This window comes from Pelophylax lessonae (genome assembly GCF_965119305.1).
Source record: "Pelophylax lessonae genome assembly, chromosome: 5".
Taxonomy (NCBI): domain Eukaryota; kingdom Metazoa; phylum Chordata; class Amphibia; order Anura; family Ranidae; genus Pelophylax; species Pelophylax lessonae.
Genome location: NC_138772.1, coordinates 316,788,547 through 316,816,074, shown reverse-complemented (window position 1 = coordinate 316,816,074; position 27,528 = coordinate 316,788,547). Strand labels below are relative to the sequence as shown.

The window sequence follows — 27,528 nt, the reverse complement described above, 5'->3', positions numbered from 1 at the left end:
TTATTCACTATGCTTATTGCACTTTAATGCCAACTATGATACACAATGTTTATACATTTTTTTTTTTTAAGTTGAACTTGATTTACACATTGTTTTAAAATCTAAGTGACAAATCTTTTCTTCAATTTGTTTATTTAGTCATCTATGGAGAGGACAATTCACCGAAGAACAGGACATCTTTAGTCTTGTTATCCCATATTATAAACATGAACGGGTGATCTGCCTGAAAATCAGTTGATATGGGGTCCATTCTGTCAGTTACAACGGCCCCAGTAGCTGCTGCAGCTTCTTTGCCCTCTTCATTAACCTCCACAAAAACTTTATGAAATACTTCTGACACAAAGAGGTCGCCTTTCTCTGATATTCCTGTCAGATCAGCTTTTTGTGAATCAAAGAGGTCGGTCATTCCCATTTTGCTTAGATATGACTTCAGGTCATAGTTTTTTTCAAGACTAAATCTTGGGAGTTCTAGCTCCACATCAGTTGAAGTCATCATGTCGGGGCTGGTCCACTCTTTCAATTTCACAAAGCTTAGTTCTTTATGCAGCTGTTGATGATTGGCAAAATAAAATATTGGCATGGCATTAAAAAAAAATCACATAGATTTTGAGTTTCAGAACATCAAACTCTGCAGAAGTTCATTGTTAAAAAAACAAAACAAAACATCAAATATCAGCCTAAAGTGGAGCTGCGCCCAAAAAGTGAATATTTGCTATGCTATAGAAAACCTCTATAAATGTTCACTGTGCCCTATAAAATCTACCTTTTGTTCAGAATTCATCATAAAAATTATCTGTGTACTTCTTGGTATGTGTGGGTACCTTTGCCTGTTTTAACTAGAACCTCATACACTATATATATATATATCTGCGGTATGAGATCTCGGGTACTGCTGCCTCTGACTGGAAATCTTTGTAGATTTTGAGTGAGCTTTGGTAATGTCACTACTGTGCTGCTCACTGTTATCTTTGCTGCAGACTCTGACATGAGGAAGCCAAAGCCCTGCCTCTACCAAGATGGTCACCCTTACACAGAGACACAGTGCAGAACAAGCAATAGCAAGTTAGTAATGGCGAAAGATCTGCTTCAGAGAGACCATAGGAAATACTGTTGACTAATCCTCTGCCTGCCTTTTTGGGCACAACTTCCAGAATTCAGTTCCTTTTTAAACTCACATTGGGGTCATTTGATAAAAGCTATACTGCATGTGTTATATGCTACACTGCATGCTGTTTTCGTCATCAATGTAGATATACCACTTTAACAAATTTTAAAAAAGGCGGCATCCTTGCATTATCAATGCAAATAACACCTGCGTTGTTTCTTGGGTTATACTAACATTTGTTACCATAAAAAGTATGTGAAAGTCAGTTTACAAAGATTATTACACAACCACTAGTTTCTAAATGGAAATATAGTCATTGTGAAGTTCCATAAAATGTCTGTTGAATGCATTGGAAAACAAAGATTTGTGAGGTAGAGGTTGAATGGTGATTCATAAGACAATACCTCTCAATGAGAAATAGATTATTTTGATAGTTTAAGTGATATTAAAGGCAACTTTAAAAAAAAAATAACAAACATGTCATACTTAACTGCTCTGTTTAATGGTTTTGCACAGAGCAGCCCTGATCTTCCTCTTCTCGTTTCCCCCACCGGCACTCCTGTCTCCTGCTGAGTGCCCCAAGAGCAAGAAGCTTGCTATGGGGGCACCCAAGCAAGCTCACTCCCCAGCCACTGCTCTGAGTGTCCACTCGCACACAGAGCTGTGGCTTGGCCCCACCTCCTCTCTCTCCTTATTTACTCACTGGCTGTGATTGACAGCTGTGTAGCAACTGCACTTGCAGAGTGCACAGTCTAAATGCTTTTAGTAAATCAACCCCTATGTATGTACTCCCTTGTTAAAGATTAAACCAAGTCAGGATGAATTCTGAAAAAAGGATGTGCATGATTAATATCACCCTGTGTTTTTGCATATTTGTTGATATAATTACCTACTGCAAAGAAGAATGGTATGATATAACCCAACTCAAATGTTTTTTATTATGTTTTTATTATGTTTCATGTATAAATTGCTCAAAGCTGACCATATAACGGGATGGAATAGATTATTGCACACTATTGCAGAAACTTAGTAGTATACAATACACACTGAGCACTGGAGCTGGAGATCTAGGCTGCCACGATATATATGTGCACATAAACATCTAAGAAGAAGAAGATCTTACCTGTTCTAGTCCAGTAGTGTTGTCCTTAATGTCATCTGGCAGAATAATCATCATGCTTAGTGCATCATCATCATAAGGGATTTGAATCACTCTTGTCTCAAGCTCCTTAATGTGGGACATATTAAATTTGCCTTTCTGAGACATCATTGGTACCATTTTAGTTTGTGTCTATATAAAGAAAAAGAGATATTTATAAAGGTGGGACAAAAAATATGATTTAATGTCTTCACACATAACCTATACAACACACATATTTTATTAAAATACTTCCAAACCTTGCTCAGCCTAAATGGTTTTTGTTTTGTGTTCTCTTCAGGAAATTTAACAGCCCAGCTTCCTTTAAAAATGGTTGCGTTCACCAGGACAAGCTTTGTTTCTGAGTCAATTGAGCTTTGAGGCAAAAGGTCCTTTATTTTACCTTTTATGGGTAAAAAAAAAAAAAAAAAAAGAAAGAAAACAAAGCAATGCTGGAGTTTATAATTGACTAAATAGATGCCTTAAATCACATCAAAATATATGTGTTGTACTAAGTAAGAATGGTATAAGATAAGATATGTTATGGTCACTGGTTGTCCTACACCATCAGCCTGGAATCATGCATTTCAAAGAAAATCTGATAAATTCTGTGTTGACAGTAACTTTCCTAGATAAGTAATGCTATAGAAATTGTGTTGCAGCATTGGGACTGCTATCTACATTAGCAGAAGTAAGTAAAAGAGCAAAAATGTTGCTTTTGTGAAAGTTTTATATGATCAAAGTTTATCTCTAGCTAAAAACTTAATTTATTTTTCTTTTTTAATTTTAGGATAGCATCATAGAGCCCCATTAAAAAATATTTTGATTAGTGCCCCCAGTGGACCTCTCTGCTGTCATTTATCATGAAGTGTAAGAAATCTTACATATCCCCTACTAAATGGTACTGTAATCTATTTTTTATTTATTGTTTTTTTTTTGTTTTTGAAATTGTTTATTGCTGTGTTTTTCTGCCTCCTTGTAACGTCCAGTGGGAGCTCTCAAACCTCTTCTCCCACCACACTCCCATTTGTTTGAAACAAGCATTCCATGTTAGTTGAGGTCATATGCATTGCTCTTTGCACACACAAAAATCATGTAGTCCATAGTCCCTAGTCCATTTTAGTAGCAAACAAGAGAGGGTGGAATGGGATCATGGAGAACAAATGTAACAATCCTCTAACAGGAAGTCGGATCACAGAAACACAAAGCAGGAATTTGGAGATTTGGAGGAGGCGGAGGGCAATAGAAGCTTTTTTCTTTTTCTTTTTTAGTTTAGAATATGTACTTCAATAGAGTTTATTGTCATGAAAAAACAAATTTAAACCCGCGCTGCACAATAGTAATAAATTATTCAGTGAAAAAAACTGTGAAAGTGTGCAGCTGCTGCAAACACTAAGAAAATTCTTAGAATAAATGAATAAAAGCAAATTTATGCAGCGCTAGCAACAAATTTGTGATAAAAATTAATTAAGATGAAACCAATCATATAAATTCAATATTAATAAAATATATCAATCACATTAAAGTGCATAAATATTCTATAATGATAAAATATAGTGCATGATTAAACTCAAAATTAATAAATATAATTTCCAAGTGAAAAATTTAAAGTGCATAAATAAATATAATTTGCATTAATAAATATAATTTCCAGGTGAAAAATTTAAAGTGCATAAATGGTGAAATACAGTCCTTGTTGATGATCCGAAAAGGTGCCAAAGTGCCAAGTGAATAAGGTGCTTGTGAGGTGAAGGTGCCCTCTTGGTTCCCCACTCACCGGAATTAGATTGTATAAAAGCCCTTGGTTTTATTGCACATTTGCCCAGGATCTGATGTGGGATTCCTCCGATGTGACCTCCGTGTTGAAATCGTCCCCGATATCACCATTAAAAGAAAAGAGGGCCATACATCGTGAAGTACGTAATGTGTATTTTATTTCCCCAAAAGCGATTTAATACTTACAAGATAAAAATGAAAAAATGGCATATAGCAAACAAAGCAAGTGGCGCCGCTATTAGCGTGCGTTCCACATACAGGAAATTCCCGACCGGAAATGACGTTACGTCCGCAACCGGAAGTGCGTCAACGCGTTTTGCCGTCACACACAGCGTCTTCAAAGGACCTTTAAAAAAAATAAAGAGTGATACAAGAAGGATGAAATTTGTGGGGGGAAATGCAAAATGTGCGCTAGTATGAAACAAAACCTCTATCAAGTTATAAGAAGATATAATTTTAAAAAGTCCTAAATTTAATATTTAGGTATAATTTAATCAAATGTTTAGGCTTTAGATAGGGTAGTCAGGGGTGAAAAATGTTACCTAAACCTAGGGGATTTGATAAGAATCCTAAACAAACATCAAAGCTTGCCCGAATGCCTCCATAATAGTTTTATAAGCAAGGCTACATTTTGTATTAACTTCTTGGTTAAAAAAAAAAAATTGTATTAACTGCAACAAAGCTTGTGAATAACAAATTATATTTATAAATAGGGTTGAGCGGACACCTAGATGTCCGTGTTCGACGGGTTCGGCCGAACTTTAAAAAAAAGTCCGGGTCCGTGTCCCGGACTTTTACCGAACTTTTCCCGGACACCGAACCCCATTGAAGTCAATGGGGACCCGAACTTTAAGGCACTAAAATGGCTCTAAAACATCAATGGAAAGGGCTAGAGTGCTGCAAATGGCAGCAAAACGTAGTTAAGAGCATGGCAAGTGCTCTGCAAACAAATGTGGATAGGGAAATAACTTAAAACAACAAAAAAAAAACAGAAAAATAAAACAATGTTCTTCATCTCTGAAGGACGAGGCCCATAAGGAGTAGGAGGGAGGTTGAGGTGGTGGTGGATGTGGCGGTGTCATAGGCGTGCGCACAGGGTGTGCCTGGTGTACCTGGGCACACCCTAATCACCTAGGGCACATAGCATTATCGCTCTGTTTGCCAGTGAGGAGATGGGAAAGATCTCCCTCGCACCTGCTCTGCTCTATTTCTCTTTGCCAGCAGGGAGAGTAATGTATCGGGGCCATGTACATGTAGGCAAACACATGCATGTGTATTTCAACTTTGGGGTGCACACCCTAATGCAATAGGCTGCGCACACCTATGGGCGGTGTAGGTGGAAGCGGCGGTGGAGGAGGACCAGGGCCGGATTAAGAGCATCATGGTCTTGGTGCTGAGGATTTTGAAGGGCCTTAAGGGCCGTGCCTTGGCATGCACCCAGAGGAGGAAGGGTGCAGCCATGCATGCCTAATTCAACATGGGATGCTGTCTCTGAAGCCCATAAACACATCCATGCATCGGCAACTGTCCCTCCTTGTCCGGCCTTCGCGCTGTGTGGGGAGATTCTGAGGGTGCTGCCTGGGGAAGCGAGCATAGAAGCCAGACTTCTGTGTTTACAAGTGACAGAAGAGCGGTCACAGTGAATATGGCCAACCCGGGGCCTATATAAAAGGTAGGGGCCTGCATGGAGCTGCAGCTCCAATAGCCCCTACGTTAATCTGGCCCTGAGGAGGAGGACGAGGTAGCCAACACTGCTTCTTTTCACAAATTTTAAATGAGGGTACACCCCAAAAGAGTGAGAAAGAGCAAAAATGGAACAATGGCTGGGTAAGGTCGGTATCCATTGCTATTCTGCACAAGGTACGGAAAAGTCCCGTGGGATCCATGCCTGGTTCATTTTAATGAACGTGAGCTTGTCCACATTGTCTCTGGACAGGCGGCTGCGCTTGTCTGTTATAACACCCCCAGCCGTGCTAAATACCTGTTCAGATAATACACTGGCTGCAGGGCACGCCAGCACCTCCAAGGCGTAAAGGGCAAGCTCAGGCCATGTGCCCAATTTGGAGACCCAGAAGTTGAAGGGGGCAGACCCCTCATTCACTACATGTAGGCGTGTGCACACATACTGCTCCACCATGTTGGTAAAATGCTGCCTCCTGCTAAGACGTTCCATCTGAGCTGCTGGTGCTACTGTTTGTTGTGGCGTGCTGACAAAGCTTTTCCACATTTCGGCCATGCTAACCCTGCCTTCTGAGGTGCTGGCGGTGCCCTGGTTGAGTTGGCGACCTCCTCCTCCTCCTCCTCTGCCTTGTGCTTCCACTGTGGCCCCGCTGTCAGATGGGAATGCCAGCAGCATCGCGTCTACCAGCGTGCGCTTGTACTCGCGCATCTTGCGATCGCGCTCCAGTGAGTGAATTAAGGACGGTACGTTGTCCTTGTAACGGGGATCCAGCAGCGTGGCCACCCAGTAATCAGCACAAGTTAGAATGTGGGCAACTCGGCGGTCATTGTGGAGACACTGCAGCATGTAATCGCTCATGTGTGCCAGGCTGCCCAGAGGCGACGAAAGGCTGTCCTCTGTGGGAGGTGTATCGTCCGTGTCCTCTGTATCCCCCCAGCCACGCACCAGTGATGGCCATGAGCTGGCCTGGGTGCCACCCTGCTGTGAACATGGTTCCATCTCCTCCTCCAGCTCCTCCTCCTCCTCATCCTCCTCATCCTCCAGAACTGTGCCCCTGCTGGACAATTGTGTCCCTGGCGTTTGTGTGTGCAGGAACCCACCCTCGGAGCCCCTTGCGAATGACTGCCCTGAAAGCCTTTGAAATGTTACCTCTTCATCCTCCTCCTCCTCCTCCTCATCCTGTGCCACATCCTCTTCCATCATCGCCCGAATTGTTTTTTCAAGGAGGCATAGAAGTGGGATAGTTAAGCTGAGAACGGCGTCATTGCCACTGACCATGTTGGTGGAGTACTCAAAACAGCGCAACAAGGCACACAGGTCTCGCATGGAGGCCCAGTTATTGGTGGTGAAGTGGTGCTGTTCCGCAGAGCGACTCACGCGTGCGTGCTGCAGCTGAAACTCCACTATGGCCTGCTGCTGCTCGCACAGTCTTTCCAGCATGTGCAAGGTGGAATTCCACCTTGTGGGCAAGTCACATATGAGGCGGTGAGCGGGAAGGCCGAAGTTACGCTGCAGCGCTGCCAGGCGAGCAGCAGCAGGGTGAGAACGCCGAAAGTGCGCACAAACGGCCCGCACTTTCTGCAGCAGCTCTGACATATCGGGGTAGTTTTTAAGGAACCTCTGCACCACCAAATTCAGCACATGCGCCAGGCAAGGGATGTGCGTCAAACCGGCTAGGCCCAGAGCTGCTATGAGATTTCTCCCGTTATCGCACACCACCAGGCCGGGCTTGAGGCTCGCTGGCAGCAACCACTCATTTGTTTGCTGTTCCATGCTCCTCCACAACTCCTGCGCGGTGTGTGGTTTGTCCCCCAAACAGGCAAGTTGTAAAACTGCCTGCTGTCGTTTACCCCTGGCCGTGCTGAAGTTGGTGGTGAAGGTGTTACGCTGTCCGGATGAGGAGGCGGTAGAGGATGAGGAAGCGGAGTAGGAGGAGTTAGGAACAGGAGGCAAACTGAAGCGCCCTGCAATCCTCGGTGGTGGAAGGACATGCGCCAAATTGCTATCCGCCTCAGGCCCATCCGCCACTGCATTTACCCAGTGTGCCGTTAGGGAGATATAACGCCCCTGACCATGCTTACTGGTCCACGTATCGCTAGTTAGGTGGACCTTGGCACAGATGGCGTTGCGCAGTGCACACCTGATTTTTTCCCCCACTTGGTTGTGTAGGGAAGGGATGGCTTGCCTGGAAAAGTAGTGGCGGCTGGGCACGACGTACTGTGGGACAGCCACCGACATAAGGTTTTTAAAACTGTGCGTCTCCACCAGACGGAATGACAGCATTTCAAAGGCCAATAATTTTGAAATGCTGGCATTCAGGGCCAGGGATCGCGGGTGGGTAGGGGGGTACTTCCTCTTCCTCTCAAGTGTTTGGGAGATGGAAATCTGAACGCTTCCACGGGACATTGTGGAGATGGTTGTTGGTGACCCAGGTGGTGGTGTTGCTGACAGATCGTCTGTTTGCGGGGGGGCAGGTGCCGGTATCACTACAGATGTGGCTGGAGCGGCCGAGACTGCAGCAGAAGAGGAAGCAGGATGAGCCAGAGACGTTTCTTGGTTTTGAAGGTGTGTACTCCACTGCAGCTCGTGCTTTGCACTTAGATGCCTGATCATGCAGGTTGTGCTCAGGTTGAGAAGGTTTATGCCTCGCTTCAAGCTCTGATTGCACAGGGTGCAAACCACTCGTGTCCTGTCATCAGCACATTTTCTAAAGAACTTCCACGCTAGAGAACTCCTTTGAGCTGACTTTGGTGCGCTCGTTCCCTTGCTGCGTTGGGCAGTAGCGGGCGTAGTGTCTAGGGCACGGCCGCTCCGCTTCTGCACCCTGCTCCCTCTTCTGCTGTGCTGGTGGCTCTGTGCGACCACTGCCTCTTCCTCCAAACTACTCAGGTCACCTGCATGACGTTCATTCCATGTGGGGTCGAGGACCTCATCGTCCTCCACATCATCTTCCACCCAGTCTTCACCCCTGCCCTCCTTGTCGGTCTCCACAATGCTGAACGCCGCAGCAGTTGGCACCTGCGTTTCGTCATCATCGGAGACGTGCTGCGATGATCCTTGCATGTACTCATCTTGAGAAATAAGTGGTTGGGCATCGCTGCACTCAATCTCTTCCACTTCTGGGGCAGGGCTAGGTGGATGGCCCTGGGAAACCCTGCTGACAGAGTCATCAAAAAGAAGAAGAGACTGCTGTATGGCTTGGGGCTCAGACTGCTTGCCTGATTTGCAAGGGGGTGAGGTGAAAGACGGTTGGATATCGGCTGCAGGTGCCAACTGTGACCTTTCTGCAGTAGACTGGGTGGGAGACAATGTGAAGGAACTGGAGGCACTGTCAGCAGCAAACCAATCTACTATCGCCTCCACTTGTTCTGGCCTCATCACTTCTAGGGGCGTATGATGCCCTACCAAATACTGATGCAGGTTCTGTCGCCTACTCACACTTGAGGAAGGTGTTTCACTTGTGTGTGTAGCTGGCACAGATCGACCACGTCCTCTCCTTGCAACAGGAGCTCTAGCAGCAGCACCACCACGACCCAGGCCACGGCCCCTATTTGACGCTCTCCTCATATTTCTGAAATTTAAGATCTTGCCCTAGAAAGGTCTTTATTGAATAGCGGAACAAAAGAACAACAGTATCGCACGGGTGTATCTCACAGTCAAATATGCAAACTATGCCGCAATTTAATGTTTTTTACACCAAAAGGGTGTGTATTGAATAGCGGAATAGGATAAAAAAACTGTGTATCTCACACGTACAAACACAGACTAGGCCCGATTAAATTTTTTCCTACCCTAAAGGGAGGATGAGGAAGAGGAGTATGGAACAGGCAGCACCCTCAAATCTTCAGAAGTATGAGATGAACCCCAAAAACTTGGAAAGGTGGATCTCACACGTACCGACACAGACTATTCCGCAATTTAATTGAGCCCCAAAGGTTTTTATTGAATAGCGGAATAGGAAATATGATCAAAAAAAAGTGTATGTTTTTCACACGTACAGAAGCACACTAGGCCCCAATTACTATTGTTTGTACACCTAAAAGGATGGATGAGGAGGAGGAGGAGGAGGAGTATAGAACAGGCAGCACCCTCAAAGCTTCAGAAGTATGAGATGAACCCCAAAAACTTGGAAAGGTGGATCTCACACGTACAGACACAGACTATTCCGCAATTTAATTGAGCCCCAAAGGTTTTTATTGAATAGCGGAATAGGAAATATGATCAAAAAAAGTGTATGTTTTTCACACGTACAGAAGCACACTAGGCCCCAATTACTATTGTTGGTACACCTAAAAGGATGGATGAGGAGGAGGAGGAGGAGTATAGAACAGGCAGCACCCTCAAAGCTTCAGAAGTATGAGATGAACCCCAAAAACTTGGAAAGGTGGATCTCACACGTACCGACACAGACTATTCCGCAATTTAATTGAGCCCCAAAGGTTTTTATAGAATAGCGGAATAGGAAATATGATCAAAAAAAAGTGTATGTTTTTCACACGTACAGAAGCACACTAGGCCCCAATTACTATTGTTTGTACACCTAAAAGGATGGATGAGGAAGAGGAGGAGGAGGAGTATAGAACAGGCAGCACCCTCAAAGCTTCAGAAGTATGAGATGAACCCCAAAAACTTGGAAAGGTGGATCTCACACGTACCGACACAGACTATTCCGCAATTTAATTGAGCCCCAAAGGTTTTTATTGAATAGCGGAATAGGAAATATGATCAAAAAAAAGTGTATGTTTTTCACACGTACAGAAGCACACTAGGCCCCAATTACTATTGTTTGTACACCTAAAAGGATGGATGAGGAGGAGGAGGAGGAGTATAGAACAGGCAGCACCCTCAAAGCTTCAGAAGTATGAGATGAACCCCAAAAACTTGGAAAGGTGGATCTCACACGTACCGACACAGACTATTCCGCAATTTAATTGAGCCCCAAAGGTTTTTATTGAATAGCGGAATAGGAAATATGATCAAAAAAAAGTGTATGTTTTTCACACGTACAGAAGCACACTAGGCCCCAATTACTATTGTTTGTACACCTAAAAGGATGGATGAGGAGGAGGAGGAGTATAGAACAGGCAGCACCCTCAAAGCTTCAGAAGTATGAGATGAACCCCAAAAACTTGGAAAGGTGGATCTCACACGTACCGACACAGACTATTCCGCAATTTAATTGAGCCCCAAAGGTTTTTATTGAATAGCGGAATAGGAAATATGATCAAAAAAAAGTGTATGTTTTTCACACGTACAGAAGCACACTAGGCCCCAATTACTATTGTTTGTACACCTAAAAGGATGGATGAGGAGGAGGAGGAGGAGGAGTATAGAACAGGCAGCACCCTCAAAGCTTCAGAAGTATGAGATGAACCCCAAAAACTTGGAAAGGTGGATCTCACACGTACAGACACAGACTATTCCGCAATTTAATTGAGCCCCAAAGGTTTTTATTGAATAGCGGAATAGGAAATATGATCAAACAAAAGTGTATTTTTTCACACGTACAGAAGCACACTAGGCCCCAATTACTATTGTTTGTACACCTAAAAGGATGGATGAGGAGGAGGAGGAGGAGTATAGAACAGGCAGCACCCTCAAAGCTTCAGAAGTATGAGATGAACCCCAAAAACTTGGAAAGGTGGATCTCACACGTACCGACACAGACTATTCCGCAATTTAATTGAGCCCCAAAGGTTTTTATAGAATAGCGGAATAGGAAATATGATCAAAAAAAAGTGTATGTTTTTCACACGTACAGAAGCACACTAGGCCCCAATTACTATTGTTTGTACACCTAAAAGGATGGATGAGGAGGAGGAGGAGGAGTATAGAACAGGCAGCACCCTCAAAGCTTCAGAAGTATGAGATTGTGTTCACTGTACCCCACAAAGATTGTGTTCACTGTACCCCACAATGGTTTTGTTCACTGCACCCCACAAAGATTGTGTTCACTGTACCCCACAAAGGTTTTGTTCACTGCACCCCACAAAGATTGTGTTCACTGTACCCCCCAAAGATTTTGTTCACTGCACCCCACAAGGATTGTCTTCACTGCACCCCACAAGGATTGTCTTCACTGCACCCCACAAGGATTGTCTTCACTGCACCCCACAAAGATTGTGTTCACTGTACCCCACAAAGATTTTGTTCACTGCACTCCAAAAGGATTGTCTTCACTGCACCCCACAAAGATTGTGTTCACTGTACCCCACAAAGGTTTCGTTCACTGCACCCCACAAAGATTGTGTTCACTGTACCCCACAAAGGTTTTGTTCACTGCACCCCACAAAAATTGTGTTCACTGTACCCCCCAAAGATTTTGTTCACTGCACCCCACAAGGATTGTCTTCACTGCACCCCACAAGGATTGTCTTCACTGCACCTCACAAAGATTGTGTTCACTGTACCCCACAAAGGTTTTGTTCACTGCACCCCACAAAGATTGTGTTCACTGTACCCCACAAAGGTTTTGTTCACTGCACCCCACAAAGATTGTGTTCACTGTACCCCCCAAAGATTTTGTTCACTGCACCCCACAAGGATTGTCTTCACTGCACCCCACAAGGATTGTCTTCACTGCACCCCACAAAGATTGTGTTCACTGTACCCCACAAAGATTTTGTTCACTGCACTCCAAAAGGATTGTCTTCACTGCACCCCACAAAGATTGTGTTCACTGTACCCCACAAAGGTTTTGTTCACTGCACCCCACAAAGATTGTGTTCACTGTACCCCACAAAGGTTTTGTTCACTGCACCCCACAAAAATTGTGTTCACCGTACCCCCCAAAGATTTTGTTCACTGCACCCCACAAGGATTGTCTTCACTGCACCCCACAAGGATTGTCTTCACTGCACCCCACAAGGATTGTCTTCACTGCACCTCACAAAGATTGTGTTCACTGTACCCCACAAAGGTTGTGTTCACTGCACCCCACAAAGGTTTTGTTCACTGCACCCCACAAAGATTGTGTTCACTGCACCCCACAAAGATTGTGTTCACTGTACCTCACAAAGGTTTTGTTCACTGCACCCCACAAAGATTGTGTTCACTGTACCCCCCAAAGATTTTGTTCACTGCACCCCACAAGGATTGTCTTCACTGCACCCCACAAGGATTGTCTTCACTGCACCCCACAAAGATTGTGTTCACTGTACCCCACAAAGATTTTGTTCATTGCACCCCACAAAGATTGTGTTCACTGTACCCCACAAAGATTTTGTTCACTGCACTCCAAAAGGATTGTCTTCACTGCACCCCACAAAGATTGTCTTCACTGTACCCCATAAAGGTTTTGTTCACTGCACCCCACAAAGATTGTGTTCACTGTACCCCACAAAGGTTTTGTTCACTGCACCCCACAAAGATTGTATTCACTGTACCCCACAAAGATTTTGTTCACTGCACTCCAAAAGGATTGTCTTCACTGCACCCCACAAAGATTGTGTTCACTGTACCCCACAAAGGTTTTGTTCACTGCACCCCACAAAGATTGTGTTCACTGTACCCCACAAAGGTTTTGTTCACTGCACCCCACAAAGATTGTGTTCACTGTACCCCACAAAGATTGTGTTCACTGTACCCCACAAAGGTTTTGTTCACTGCACCCCACAAAGATTGTGTTCACTGTACCCCACAAAGGTTGTGTTCACTGCACCCCACAAAGGTTTTGTTCACTGCACCCCACAAAGATTGTGTTCACTGCACCCCACAAAGATTGTGTTCACTGTACCCCACAAAGGTTTTGTTCACTGCACCCCACAAAGATTGTGTTCACTGTACCCCACAAAGATTGTGTTCACTGCACTCCAAAAGGATTGTCTTCACTGCACCCCACAAAGATTGTGTTCACTGTACCCCACAAAGGTTTTGTTCACTGCACCCCACAAAGATTGTGTTCACTGTACCCCACAAAGGTTTTGTTCACTGCACCCCACAAAGATTGTGTTCACTGTACCCCCCAAAGATTTTGTTCACTGCACCCCACAAGGATTGTCTTCACTGCACCCCACAAGGATTGTCTTCACTGCACCCCACAAAGATTGTGTTCACTGCACCCCACAAAGGTTTTGTTCACTGCACCCCACAAAGATTGTGTTCACTGTACCCCCCCCAAAGATTTTGTTCACTGCACCCCACAAGGATTGTCTTCTCTGCACCCCACAAAGATTGTGTTCACTGTACCCCCCAAAGATTTTGTTCACTGCACCCCACAAGGATTGTCTTCACTGCACCCCACAAGGATTGTCTTCACTGCACCCCACAAAGATTGTGTTCACTGTACCCCCACAAAGGTTTTGTTCACTGCACCCCACAAAGATTTTGTTCACTGCACTCCAAAAGGATTGTGTTCACTGCACCCCAAAAAGATTGTGTTCACTGCAGCCCACACACAGAAAAATGGATGTGGATCACTGACACCTGCCTATCTCCTATCCCACACCACACAGCAATATCGATTGTAGTTTGTAGAACACAGTTTCTCTAAAATTCAGCAGACTCTGTCCCTAACAGGATTGAGAAGAGATCGTAGATCAGGAGAACTAAGTGCAGACCCCACCCCACACAGCAATATCGATTGTAGTTTGTAGAACACTCTGACCCTAAAATTCAGCAGCAGCCTCTCCCTAACAGGATTGAGAAGAGATCGTAGATCAGGATTGAGTGCAGACCCCACCCCCCACACAGCAATATCGATTGTAGTTTGCAGAAGACACTGACCCTATAATTCAGCAGACTCTATCCCTAAAATGCCTACAACTCGCCCTGCCTAAACACTCCGACCTGTCCCTCAATTCTATCCGGACACAAATGTTTTTTTCCTGCCTATCTTTCCCTAATCAGCAGCCAGCACGTTAATGTGTGCTCTGTCCCTGATCTAAGCAGCATAATGACGCCGCTGCGGCTGCCTCGAACTTATAAAGACTTGGTCACATGCTTCAGACGGCCAATCACAGCTACTGAGACATTTGCAGGCATGGCTGGGATGGCTTAAGGCACACCAGTTAAACGATTGTTGATTGGCTGTTGAAAGCCCGCCATGAAAAGAGCGCCAAAGCATGCAAAACCCGGAAATAAAACGACCGAACACGGATTTTTACCCGAATATACAGTAAAGTGTCCGTGTTCGTGTTCGGGTAACAAAAATCCAATTATTCGGTACGAACACGAATAATACAGTCCGTGTTCGCTCAACACTATTTATAAACTAAGGCATTTAGCAAAAGTGGCAGCCGGATTGGTATTTTTTTCTCTGCTTACCAATGCCCAATCACATTGCCCTTAAATGTATTCTAGACCGTGTTATTTCTAAGGCTGAACATCAGTGCAAATTCTCTTTTGATGCTACTCTTTACATTACATTTTACTGCGCCACGGCTCACAATGCTACAAAGGGCATCAGCTGAGAAGGATAAGGGTGATAATGGCTAGTGAGTGACACTGTCTAATGCATTACCTGTGTTTGGATAAGGATAAAATGCAGGCAAATAATGGAATTACAGGTGCAATCAGCCAAATATAAAACTGCTGGTCATTTCTGTTCAAACTGAAACCACATATTGTAGAAATGCTGCAGTTTAGGCAGATGTGAAGAAATGCTGTAAAGTAAGAGTGCTTTATATTTCCATTGTTTATTTTCATCAATTTACAAAACTCAAATTGAGCAAACAGAAGAAAAATCTAAATCAAATCAATATTTGGTGTAACTACCCTTTGGTTTCAAATCATCTTCAGTTTGTACTAGAGATCGACCAATTCGATCGAGGGCCGATATGCACGTTCCCTGATCTATCAAGATGGCCCATATATACCAAGGTGGCTGATATTACCGATATTTCAGAAAGTGCTTGTACCAGAGTGATGCCTGCAGCTAGATGCATCACCCCAGTACCGGCGTCAATAGCTGACGGTTGGCTGTCTTGTAATGACAACCGATGCGGTTGAGAATCCGCTCTACTGTCATTACAAGGAATGGGAGGGGCGTCCCCCCTCCCGCCGTCTTCTGCAGCTCGCCCGGGTCTCCCATCCCACCTGCACGGCCGCTGAAAACAGAAGGCTCTGATCGGGCCTCCATGCAAAAACCCAGAAATTATGTCATGACATCACTTCCAGGTACTTGGCGCCAGTTAAAAAAAAAATGACAGCATTCAAAACAGCCAAAGTTGGCGTTTTGAATGCTTTTAAGTGCAGAGGAGGGGTTTGGGGTCTTTTAGACCCCCAGATCCCTCCACAAGAGTATCTGTCAAAAAAAAAATATATTTTTTTTAAATATCCAAAAATATCGGCCAATATTGGCCGATAATGATACGTGATGACCAAAATATCGGCATCGGCAATGAAAAAACGATATTGGTCGATCCCTAGTTTGTACACTTGTATATTTTGTACACGTCCACAAAATCAAGAATTTTGTAGGCCTAGAGTCAGGCATATGATTAGCCAAATGTTCCAAGCAGGTGCTAATGATTGTCAATTTCATTTGTAGGTTAAAACACAGTCTATAACTATGGAATCAGCTGTTTAGGAGGCTTAAATCTGGGTGAGGAACAGCCAAAGTGAGGTTATGGTAGACAGTTTCATGTCACAGGTCATACACCATGGCAAGATTGAGCATAGCAACAAGACACAAAGTAGTTATACTGCATCAGCAAGGTCTCTCCCAGGCAAAGATTTCGAAGCCGACTGGGGTTTCAAAATGTGCTGTTTAAGTCCTTTTGAAGAAGCACAAATAAACCAGCAACACAGAGAACTGTAGACACAGTGGTTGGCCAATACAACTTAATGCATCAGATAGGACACATCATTCTTACTTTCCTTCACCATTGGAAGATGTTCTGCAGTGCCATCAGCACAAAACCTTTGGGACCTTGCAAGTTAGGGGCTGCATTAAACGGAGTTGGAGAACTGGTCAAGACCAATGGTGTCCTTAATGCTGAGAAATACAGGCAGATACTTATCCATCATGCCATACCATCAGGGAGGTGTGTTATTGGCGCCACATTTATTCTACAGCAGGACAATGACCCCAAACATACAGGCAATGTCATTGAGAACTATCTTTAGCATAAAAAAGAACAAGGAGTCCTGGAAGTGATGGTTTGGCTCCCACAGAGCCCTGATCTCAACATCATCAAGTGTGTCTGGGATTACATGAAGAGACAGAAATATTTGAGGCAACCTACATCCACAGAAGATCTGTGGTTAGTTCTCCAAGATGCTTGGAACAACATACCTGCTGAATTCCTTCCAAAACTGTTTGCAAGTGTACCTAGAAGAATTGATGCTGTTTTGAAGGCAAAGGGTGGTCACACCAAATATTGATTTGATTTGGATTTCTCTTCTATTCCTTTACTTTTCATTTTATTAATTGATAAAAAATAAACTATTAGCACTTCTATTTCTGAAAGAATTCTTAATTTTCAGCATTTTTTTTTTTACACCTGCCTAAAACTATATACATATCTATACAGTATATATATATATATATATATATATATATATATATATATATATATATGTGTAGCGGGGTTAAACATGCCTAAAGACACTGTTTGATATGTGGGAAGGAACTAGGCTCCCTCTAGTGGTAGCTGCATGGAATTTCCCGGGCTGTGACTTCCTTTTCACAAGATGAAGAAACTACATCTCCCAGGCTGCTTTGCAAGATCCAGGAACTAGGCTCCCTCTAGTGGTAGCTGCATGGAATTTCCCGGGCTGTGACTTCCTTTTCACAAGATGAAGAAACTACATCTCCCAGGCTGCTTGGCAAGATCCAGGGTGCACGGCTGCACCGCACGGCACTATGGGGGAGGTTATTTAAAGGAAGAGAGAAGCGCGCGAAGGGGGGCCTTTCTGCGCTGGACTCTGAGGAACCAGCGAGCGAGAGTGAAGGACTGACACTGGATATTGGGCCAGAGCCTTTTAGCCTGGAGGGACGACGTGGAACCGTCCCATCTCAAGCACGAGGCACATTCCTGGAGGTCATACTGCTGTTTGCCGAGACCGGAAGTCATCCGCCAGAAGGACCCCGCGCGGCTGGCATATAGCCAAAGGACTGAGACCGCAGTGGAAGCGCGCGAAGGAGAAACTTCTGTTGGTGAGAGGGCACATGCCCAATAACTGACTTTATCTGCTGAAGAGACAGTTTTATCTACAGATAGCGGTAGCGCAGCAGGAGGTGATAAAACCCCGGGGTTTATCACCATACTCTCTCAGGAGACTCATAGACAAACAATAAGGTCTGTAAAGGAGTCGCCAGAGGCTTATCTCTCTCGCAGAAGTTATTGCTCAGTTACGCAGACACCCTGCGGTGACAACTAACAGCTCGATGTTTTTTTCTCTCTTGATCTTTATTCCTAATCTGGATTACAAATGAGCTCTATTCAATAACCTTGCTAGCGAAGATCAACAAGAAAGAAGAGAACTCTGGGGGAGGGACTCAGATAGGCCCACCTACCTGGTACTGTGTCTAGCCTTAATGCAGGAGGAGTGTGGGGGTATTCTTTTACCTTTTTAAAGCTGTTTTAAATAACCTTTTATGGACTTGTATTGTATTGTATTGTATCTCCCCTATTCAATTTGATACATAGTAAACTAAGTTTGGTTAATTACAATCTTGTGCGTTGTTCCATTGTGTCACCCAGAAGGACTACTATTCAAGAAGGTAACAAGGTATTGTTGCATAGTGAAGTATTGTATTCCAACCTGTGTATCTATTTGATAGTCCAGTCCTATTCTGGGTCAGTTGTGCCTGAGGAGGGATCGAGCCAATTTGATTGGGTTGTTAGGCAGGGTGTAGACCCAATAATATAATCAGCAGCTCCTGCGGGGGTGGTGCTACACGTGGGGGCTCGTCCGGGATTTCTACAGTCCTGCAACACAACCCTCTCAGCCCCAGAATCCCCTCCCACGCAGAAATGGATCCTGTCGCTGCTGCTGAGTGGTGCAAGGAAGAGAATGTCATAGTGGAAAATGGCCTGGTGGTTGAAATCAAGGGAGAAGCCTGGACTGAAGAAAAGCTCCTCCCTGTTTTAAGGGCACTATCCACAGACAGGAAATTCTGGGTGATTGACATAAAAACTGACACCACTGCCCCACACACGTATGCACTGTGTGAGTGGAGGAAAGGGGTCCCTGATTATTTCAATGGAAACAGTGTAAAAACTATTGACCAAACAGAACTTTTCCTGATACATCCAGGAGTTCCTACTGCGGGTCCCTCATCCACCACCCATGGGGTATCCAGCCAAGAAAAAGGTGTCCAAGAAGGGCATCCTGAGTCATCACCTTTGTCGACTTTTAGCTCAGAACTGTGTGCTGTTCTTGGGGAGATTGTGGCAAAATGTAGCAGGGACTCCTCGAGCTATCTGATGACTGGATATAGGAAGCTCCGGACATTCTCTGGGAAACAGCCTGTGCCTTCAGCAGAAGATGGGTTCGAAGAGTGGCTAGATACCGCCACTCAGGCTTTGGAGGAATGGGAGGTACCAGAACAGCACAAGAAGCAGAGGATCACAGAGAGTTTAAGGGGACCTGCATTAGAGGCTGTACGTAATCTAAAGCTTAGCAAGAAGAACTGCACTGCACAGGATTATTTGGACATTCTGCAAGATGTGTTTGGTCGGACGGAGAACGCGGCTGAACTTCTCTACCAGTTGGACCACTGTTATCAAGAAGAGGGGGAGAAGTTGTCCGAATTCATTAAACGTCTGGATAGGATTATCCACCAGATTCTGTTAAAGAAAGGAATAGACCCCCGGAAAATAGATGAGACTCGTGCACGACAGGTTCTGAAAGGGGCTCAACCTTTAGATCCCATTGCCATACTGTTACGAACTCGTCGAGATGGCGGCATTCTAGAATACCCCGATCTGATTCGAATGGTCAGAGAGGAAGAGGTCATGTTGGACAACAAGAAGAAAAGTCGGCAGTTTGACTCAACTGCCCGGGTTGGAGTGATAAGTGTGGAAGAGGGTGACTCTCAAGTTGAACTCCTAAAGACCCAAGTGTCTCAGTTGATAGAAATGGTGTCCATCCTGACTGGTCAGGTATCCACTCTACCCAAGGGGAGTATATCGGAGAGGCCAGATGAACCTGTTAGTCTCAGCACAGATCCAGAGCCACGGCCTGTAAGATTGTTAACTTGTTTCAACTGCGGGGGAGTTGGGCATGTTAGAAGGGTATGTCCCAGCTCAGGAAATGCTGCCGCGAAACCTCGCGAGCCAGCGGGAAACTTCAGAGGACACCGGTGAAGGAGTCAACCGGGTGTCCGCCAGTCTTAAGGGACTCCAGAAGTGGTGCAGGATCAGGGAAACTGAGTCAGGGGGTCAGACCCAAATATAACACCCCCAGTTCTAGACTCCGGGTTACTGAGGGAAGGAAAATCAATGCACACCGGATTCGGCGGGGGCCTAGATCAAGGAAGAAAAAGGAGAAGAGGGCCAGGGTACAGAGAACTGAATCAGATAACAAGGCTACATCAAGAGAATTCCCAACTAACTTGGTCGGGCCCTCCCCAGTGGTCTCGGTTCAGGTGGAAGGAATTTACACAAGAGCCCTCCTTGACACAGGGGCCCAGGTGACTCTTTTGTATAGAGACTTCTATGATAAATATCTTACCCATCTACCTTTGCAGAAGTTGGAAGATCTGGAGATATGGGGTATTGGGACCCAAAGTTTTCCCTATGACGGGTATCTGCCAATCAAGTTGACCTTTGATCCATCAGTGGCTGGTGAAGCGGAAACCTTCGACACCTTAGCGGTGGTCTGTCCTCGTCCACCAGGGGCCAACAAAAGCTCTCTCATCGTAGGAACAAACACTGACCTGGTAAGGCGCCTTCTGATACAACTGGTCCAGGGACAAGATGCTCAGGCGCCAAGGATCCATCCCATGCTACGGCAGGCCTACCAACGATTAGTGTTGGAGCAAGAGACCCCCGCAGAAGGAGTTGGACGACTCTGGAAGCTGGATAGAGCAGAAAAGGTCTTACAGCCAGGAGAGGTGGCCTGTTTTAAGGCTTCTGTTAAACTCACATGGCAACAGCCGGGTCCCTTCATTATCTTTGAATCAGGTCAAAAGGAGAGACAGAGAGGGATAGAAGTGATCCCTGAGGTGATCCCTTTGAAGGTGTTACAGGAAAACCGTGGAAGGGTTTTAGTGAGTGTCAGAAACACCTCTATTACACCAGTGAAGGTACCGGCCAGAGTGCTCCTGGGCCAAGTCAACCCGGCTACCCCAGTTGCCCCCATTGATTTCAAAGAAAAGGAACAGGGTGAAGCGGTTATAGAGGAGCTTTGCTCTGGAAACGCTGCCCTCCCGCCGGAATGGGTGAAGAGGGCCAAGGCACAACTTGCTCGATGTAGGGAAATATTCTCTAAGGACGAGTTTGACGTGGGATGTGCCAGGAGCGCCACTCATAAGATCCGCCTGAGTGAGGACAAGCCTTTCAGGGAGAGAGTCCGGCGAGTCCCCTTAGGTGACTTAGAAGATCTACGTCAACAGCTGGCAGAGCTCAAAAAGATCGGGATTATCCGAGAATCCAGGAGCCCGTATGCTTCCCCGATAGTGGTAGTCCGGAAGAAAAATGGATCTTTGAGGCTTTGTATCGACTACCGAACGCTGAACAGAAGAACCATCCCAGACCAGTATACCACTCCTCGAATCGAAGATGCCCTACAGAGTCTGTCAGGGGCGAAGTGGTTCAGTGTGATGGACTTAAAGAGTGGGTATTATCAGATCCCCATGCACCCTGAAGATCGGGAGAAAACAGCCTTCATCACCCCTGTGGGGTTCTTTGAGTTCAATCGCATGCCTCAGGGGTTGTCCGGGGCCCCTGCTACCTTCCAAAGGCTGATGGAGAGGACCGTTGGAGATATGAATTTGATAGAGGTACTGGTATACTTGGATGATGTTATCGTGTTTGGCAGAACTTTAGAAGAACATGAGGAGAGGTTGGAAAAGGTCTTGAAGAGGCTACATGAAGAAGGTCTGAAACTTTCTCCTGAGAAGTGCCAATTCTATCAGTCCTCGGTCCATTACCTGGGCCATATCGTGTCTGAAGAAGGGGTGGCCACTGACCCGGACAAGCTGGATGCTGTTGCTTCCTGGCCGAGACCCACAAATGTGACCGAACTCCGGTCATTCTTGGGCTTTTGCTCCTATTACAGGAGGTTTGTGGAGGGGTTCGCCCAGATTGCCCGACCCCTAAATGAGCTCCTGAAGAATGAAGAAGATGATGTCCCTGAGTTGGTAAAGCCGGCGAAGTCCACCATAGGCCCCCGGAAGGCTAAGGAATCCATCCAGGATCAGTGGACCCCGGAATGCGAAGGGGCCTTTGTCCAGCTGAAGGAAACCCTAACCACTGCCCCTGTGTTGGCCTATGCGGACCCCACAAAACCATATGAACTGCATGTTGATGCCAGCCGAGATGGGCTGGGGGGGGTACTTTATCAGGAGCATGAGGGTCATCTGCGACCTGTTGCCTATGTGAGCAGAAGCCTACTGCCTGCTGAAAGGAATTATCCTACTCACAAACTTGAATTCTTGGCCTTGAAGTGGGCAGTGGTTGACAAATTGAAAGACTACCTGTACGGAGCTGAATTCATTGTCAAGACAGATAATAATCCCCTCACCTATCTGTTGACTACGGCCAAGCTGGATGCAACAGGACATCGATGGTTGGCTGCCCTCTCTAGCTTCAATTTTAGCCTGAAGTATCGGCCAGGAATCGGAAATAGGGATGCAGATGCCCTATCCAGAAGGTTGCATGTTCCACAGGAACCTGCGGAAGAATGGACTCATTTGGCTCCAGAAGGAGTGCGTGCCCTATATCAGGGAACTGAATTTCGATCCCGAGGAGGGTCAAGAGCAGAAGAGATTGGGGTTTCGGCTATCGGAGTACCCAAATGCTACTGCCAGGTGACCCAAGTTGAAGGGGAGGGTTTGCCCCGGCTGTCCAAAAGGGACTTGCGGAAGGAGCAGTTGGAAGACCCTTTGGGAAAACTTCTCTTGGAAGCCCTGGAGATCCAGAGCCCTGAGTTGCTTCTAACTGACTCCCCTCAGGGGGCCCGTCTGTTGCATAGAGAGTGGACCCGGTTACAGATCAGAGAAGGAGTGGCCTACCGGAGAGGTCCATCTGAAGATCTGGAGGAGAAGTGGCAACTGTTCTTACCAGCTAAATACAGAGAGGGAGTTCTGGCCGCTCTTCATGATAATCATGGCCATCTGGGGCCCGAAAGAACCTTTCAGCTTGTCAGGGACAGGTTCTACTGGCCTTGTATGAGGGCCGAAGTTGAAGGATACTGTCATTCTTGTGTCCGGTGTATACAGAGGAAGACTCTGCCACGTCAAGCAGCCCCAATGGGCCATCTACAAAGTCAGGGACCCATGGAGCTGGTGTGCATTGATTTCCTTTGCTTAGAGCCTGATCTGAGTGGCCAGGGGAATGTCCTTGTGGTAACAGACCATTTTACCAGATATGCTCAAGCATTCCCAACAAGGGATCAGAAGGCCTCAACGGTAGCCAAAGTTCTTGTAGAGAAGTTCTTTGTACATTATGGGTTACCACAGCGCCTCCATTCTGATCAGGGAAGGGACTTTGAAAGCAGACTGATCAAGAGACTGTTAGATATGTTAGGCATTCAAAAGACTAGAACCACTCCCTACCATCCACAGGGGGATGCCCAGCCTGAACGATTTAACAGGACTCTTTTGGATATGTTGGGGACTTTGAGCTCAGAGAAGAAACAGCATTGGGGCAGGCACGTAGCTGCCATTGTGCATGCCTACAACAGCACTGTCAGTGATGCTACTGGATATTCCCCTTATCGGCTGATGTTTGGAAGGGAGGCTCGGTTGCCAGTGGATTTGGCCTTTGGCATTTCGCCTGATCATACCTCTTCAGCATCGCATAGAGGATATGTGGACCGACTGCGGAAGAGTCTGAAAGCGGCCTATGACAAGGCTCAGGCCACATCTGATCAACGTGGACTGCGGAATAAAAAAAATTTCGACCTAAAAGTTCGGATCCATGACCTGCAACCAGGGGACAGGGTTTTGTTGAGAAACTTGGGTGTCCCGGGAAAACACAAGTTGGCAGACCGCTGGAAGTCCCAACCTTATGTTATCTGTAAGCAACTGCCAAACCTTCCTGTGTACCAAATTCGGCCTGAGGGAAGTGTGGGTCCATTGAAGGCTTGGCATCGGAACCATTTGCTGCCTCTCTCTGAAGCGGTTCGTATGCCCCCTGTGGAAGACTTGTCAGCGGCCCCTTCGACTTCTCGCCGGTCCAGACCAGTTACCAGATCTCAAACGATGCTCCCAGATGAGGGAGAGGGAAGTTCTCCATCTGAAGATTTGGAAGATGAAGAGGAGGTACCCGACTGGTTGTGGTCATCTCAGTTGCCAGAACCCACACCTGCCTCCCTGTCTTCGTCTGACTTGGCTGATAGAGGAGCCCTTCGGGCAGAAGCCCCTGAATTCATACCCTTTCATATGCTTCCAGAAGAAGCAGCTGAGGATGAAGATCCTGAGGAGGAGGTTGCACCCTTCTCTGAAGAAGAACTGACCTCTCTTGAACCATCAGGTGCCTCTGTGTTGGAACATGAGGAGGGGGACATGGAAGAATCCTCAGAAGTGCCTGATCCTAGTACCTCTGAGAGCATGCCTCCACGGGAACAGAGGGAAAGGAGAGTCATTCACCCACCTAAGAGACTGACCTATGATCAATTGGGTGAATGTTCGGAAAAAGCTGTTTTTATCTCCAAAAGGTCTCCTGACCAGCCTAGTTCCTCCACTGTAGATTTGGTGGGGGACAACCCTAGCTCACCCCCAGGCACAACTGTACAAGCCACCCAAGTTTTGGGGGGTCTGTGAGAGATCATGAGAACAAAGTATTGAAGTAGAAAACGTTTGCATTTAAGTTTGTACATAAGGATATTGGGTTTGGCCATTATAATAAGCACAGTTTTTGATGTTCAAAATTTGGTTTACTTTGTGAGTTAATGTTTGCGCACATTTTGTTGCTCTGACCTCACTATATGTTTTTTTCTCTTTCTCACCTTTTGATGTTTTTTTTTCAACACAAACTTTAAGATGTAAGTGTTTAAGAAATTGCAAAGGCACATGTGCTTTTTAAAGGAGCACTATATAAAAGCACTAGAAATCAGCACTATATTAACACTGTAGAAATCACTTATTTGCTTATTAATTGCACTTTATCGTTTTACTGTTGCACTGCTATTAGAATACAAAATTGGATATATTCAGATTGACTTATTTCAGCAAAATGTTAATGTTTTTGTTGTATAATGCCAACCTATGCACTAGGGTACATACTGTTGACCTCTTTGGGGACCAAAGTTTCTCAAGTGGGGGGAGTGTGTAGCGGGGTTAAACATGCCTAAAGACACTGTTTGATATGTGGGAAGGAACTAGGCTCCCTCTAGTGGTAGCTGCATGGAATTTCCCGGGCTGTGACTTCCTTTTCACAAGATGAAGAAACTACATCTCCCAGGCTGCTTTGCAAGATCCAGGAACTAGGCTCCCTCTAGTGGTAGCTGCATGGAATTTCCCGGGCTGTGACTTCCTTTTCACAAGATGAAGAAACTACATCTCCCAGGCTGCTTGGCAAGATCCAGGGTGCACGGCTGCACCGCACGGCACTATGGGGGAGGTTATTTAAAGGAAGAGAGAAGCGCGCGAAGGGGGGCCTTTCTGCGCTGGACTCTGAGGAACCAGCGAGCGAGAGTGAAGGACTGACACTGGATATTGGGCCAGAGCCTTTTAGCCTGGAGGGACGACGTGGAACCGTCCCATCTCAAGCACGAGGCACATTCCTGGAGGTCATACTGCTGTTTGCCGAGACCGGAAGTCATCCGCCAGAAGGACCCCGCGCGGCTGGCATATAGCCAAAGGACTGAGACCGCAGTGGAAGCGCGCGAAGGAGAAACTTCTGTTGGTGAGAGGGCACATGCCCAATAACTGACTTTATCTGCTGAAGAGACAGTTTTATCTACAGATAGCGGTAGCGCAGCAGGAGGTGATAAAACCCCGGGGTTTATCACCATACTCTCTCAGGAGACTCATAGACAAACAATAAGGTCTGTAAAGGAGTCGCCAGAGGCTTATCTCTCTCGCAGAAGTTATTGCTCAGTTACGCAGACACCCTGCGGTGACAACTAACAGCTCGATGTTTTTTTCTCTCTTGATCTTTATTCCTAATCTGGATTACAAATGAGCTCTATTCAATAACCTTGCTAGCGAAGATCAACAAGAAAGAAGAGAACTCTGGGGGAGGGACTCAGATAGGCCCACCTACCTGGTACTGTGTCTAGCCTTAATGCAGGAGGAGTGTGGGGGTATTCTTTTACCTTTTTAAAGCTGTTTTAAATAACCTTTTATGGACTTGTATTGTATTGTATTGTATCTCCCCTATTCAATTTGATACATAGTAAACTAAGTTTGGTTAATTACAATCTTGTGCGTTGTTCCATTGTGTCACCCAGAAGGACTACTATTCAAGAAGGTAACAAGGTATTGTTGCATAGTGAAGTATTGTATTCCAACCTGTGTATCTATTTGATAGTCCAGTCCTATTCTGGGTCAGTTGTGCCTGAGGAGGGATCGAGCCAATTTGATTGGGTTGTTAGGCAGGGTGTAGACCCAATAATATAATCAGCAGCTCCTGCGGGGGTGGTGCTACATATATATATATATATATATATATATATATATATATATATATTTTTTTTTTTTTTTTGTCAAAGAATTGGTATTGCTGTCCATGCATCCTTGTAAAATTCATAGCTCTGCCGCACAGCACAACACTGTGTGGCAGGGCAGTAGACTTAATTTTTATTGTTGCAGGTAATTTCACTAAGTGGTCTTGCCCCATGTGACTTGACAGTGAAAGGGGAAACAGCATACTGAGCTAATCTCTCTACTCTCTACCTTTATCAGCACGCTCATTGCACCGCATAAAACCAGATTTGCTGCTTGGCCAGTCTGAGCTTTGCTGTGCAGGGACTAGGTCAAAATCAGGTACTTACACTACTTGGAATTTAAAAAATACATTTATTAATGTAATAATGAGTAGAGAGCTGCATTAATTTGTGCCTTTTAAATCTGCCTGGAGTTCGATGGTAAATTATATTACACATCATATGAACTAGCTGCAGGAAAGCATAGATCAGAGTGATATACCCTTCAATATCCGTTTTAATCACTACTCTGAAGGAACACTCTCTAAAACTGTAAATGTAACTTTTTTGGAAACTGTTGCGGGCACCAAAACTTTTTTTTTTTTTTTGTAACTTTGATAGGTCCTAGGCTAATTTAAGCTTTAAATGCATAGAGGAGGTATGTTTTTAGCATGCCTGTTAGTTCACCTCGGTGTTCATTATATCCAAAACCTAAAATATCGGCTCACATATGTGTTTTTCTGTAAAATGTATTCTATCTGTTCATATTCAGAGGAGCCTGTGACACATATTTATAGTAGCTTAATAGATTATGTCCTGATTTATTTTTTTGCCTTTTTGTGGGTATAACAGAAATCTGTTGGCACTAAATATCCTGATTGGTAAAAGTTCGCCATGGCGTTATTGCAAATAAAAAAGCTGACCTAAAATAGATTTAAAAACCTCTTACCTACTATAAAAAAAGAAAGAAAAATAATATAGAATAATGAAACTTACTCTCTGTCTGCTCTTCCACCCAATTATTCATATTCTTCCTGACATCTTCTGCACTATGAGTGAAATCCTCAGATTGTATTTCAGCATCAAAAGTTTTCTTGATTAGTTGGGAGTATTGCTAGGATAAAA

General features: G+C 45.2%; 1 protein-coding gene across 1 annotated transcript; it reads right to left on the bottom strand.

The window, feature by feature from the left end:
* LOC309556029 (leukocyte elastase inhibitor-like) lies at window positions 1-27,528 on the bottom strand. The gene is made up of 4 exons (XM_082258297.1): window positions 27,400-27,528; window positions 2,504-2,646; window positions 2,229-2,396; window positions 1-547 (listed from the first exon to the last, which is right to left on the bottom strand). Exons 1-4 carry the CDS (start codon window positions 27,428-27,430, stop codon window positions 143-145), a joined length of 747 nt encoding a protein of 248 aa, XP_082114423.1. The 5' UTR covers window positions 27,431-27,528; the 3' UTR covers window positions 1-142.

What these genes read in the sequence shown, in the direction of transcription:
- LOC309556029 (XM_082258297.1), bottom strand. Translation starts at nt 27,430, where the DNA reads ATGAATAATTGGGTGGAAGAGCAGACAGAGA. An exon ending in GGTGGAAGAGCAGACAGAGA is followed by an intron (nt 2,647 to 27,399) that starts GTAAGTTTCATT and finishes TACCCATAAAAG; the next exon opens with GTAAAATAAAGGACCTTTTG. An exon ending in AACCATTTAGGCTGAGCAAG is followed by an intron (nt 2,397 to 2,503) that starts GTTTGGAAGTAT and finishes TTCTTTATATAG; the next exon opens with ACACAAACTAAAATGGTACC.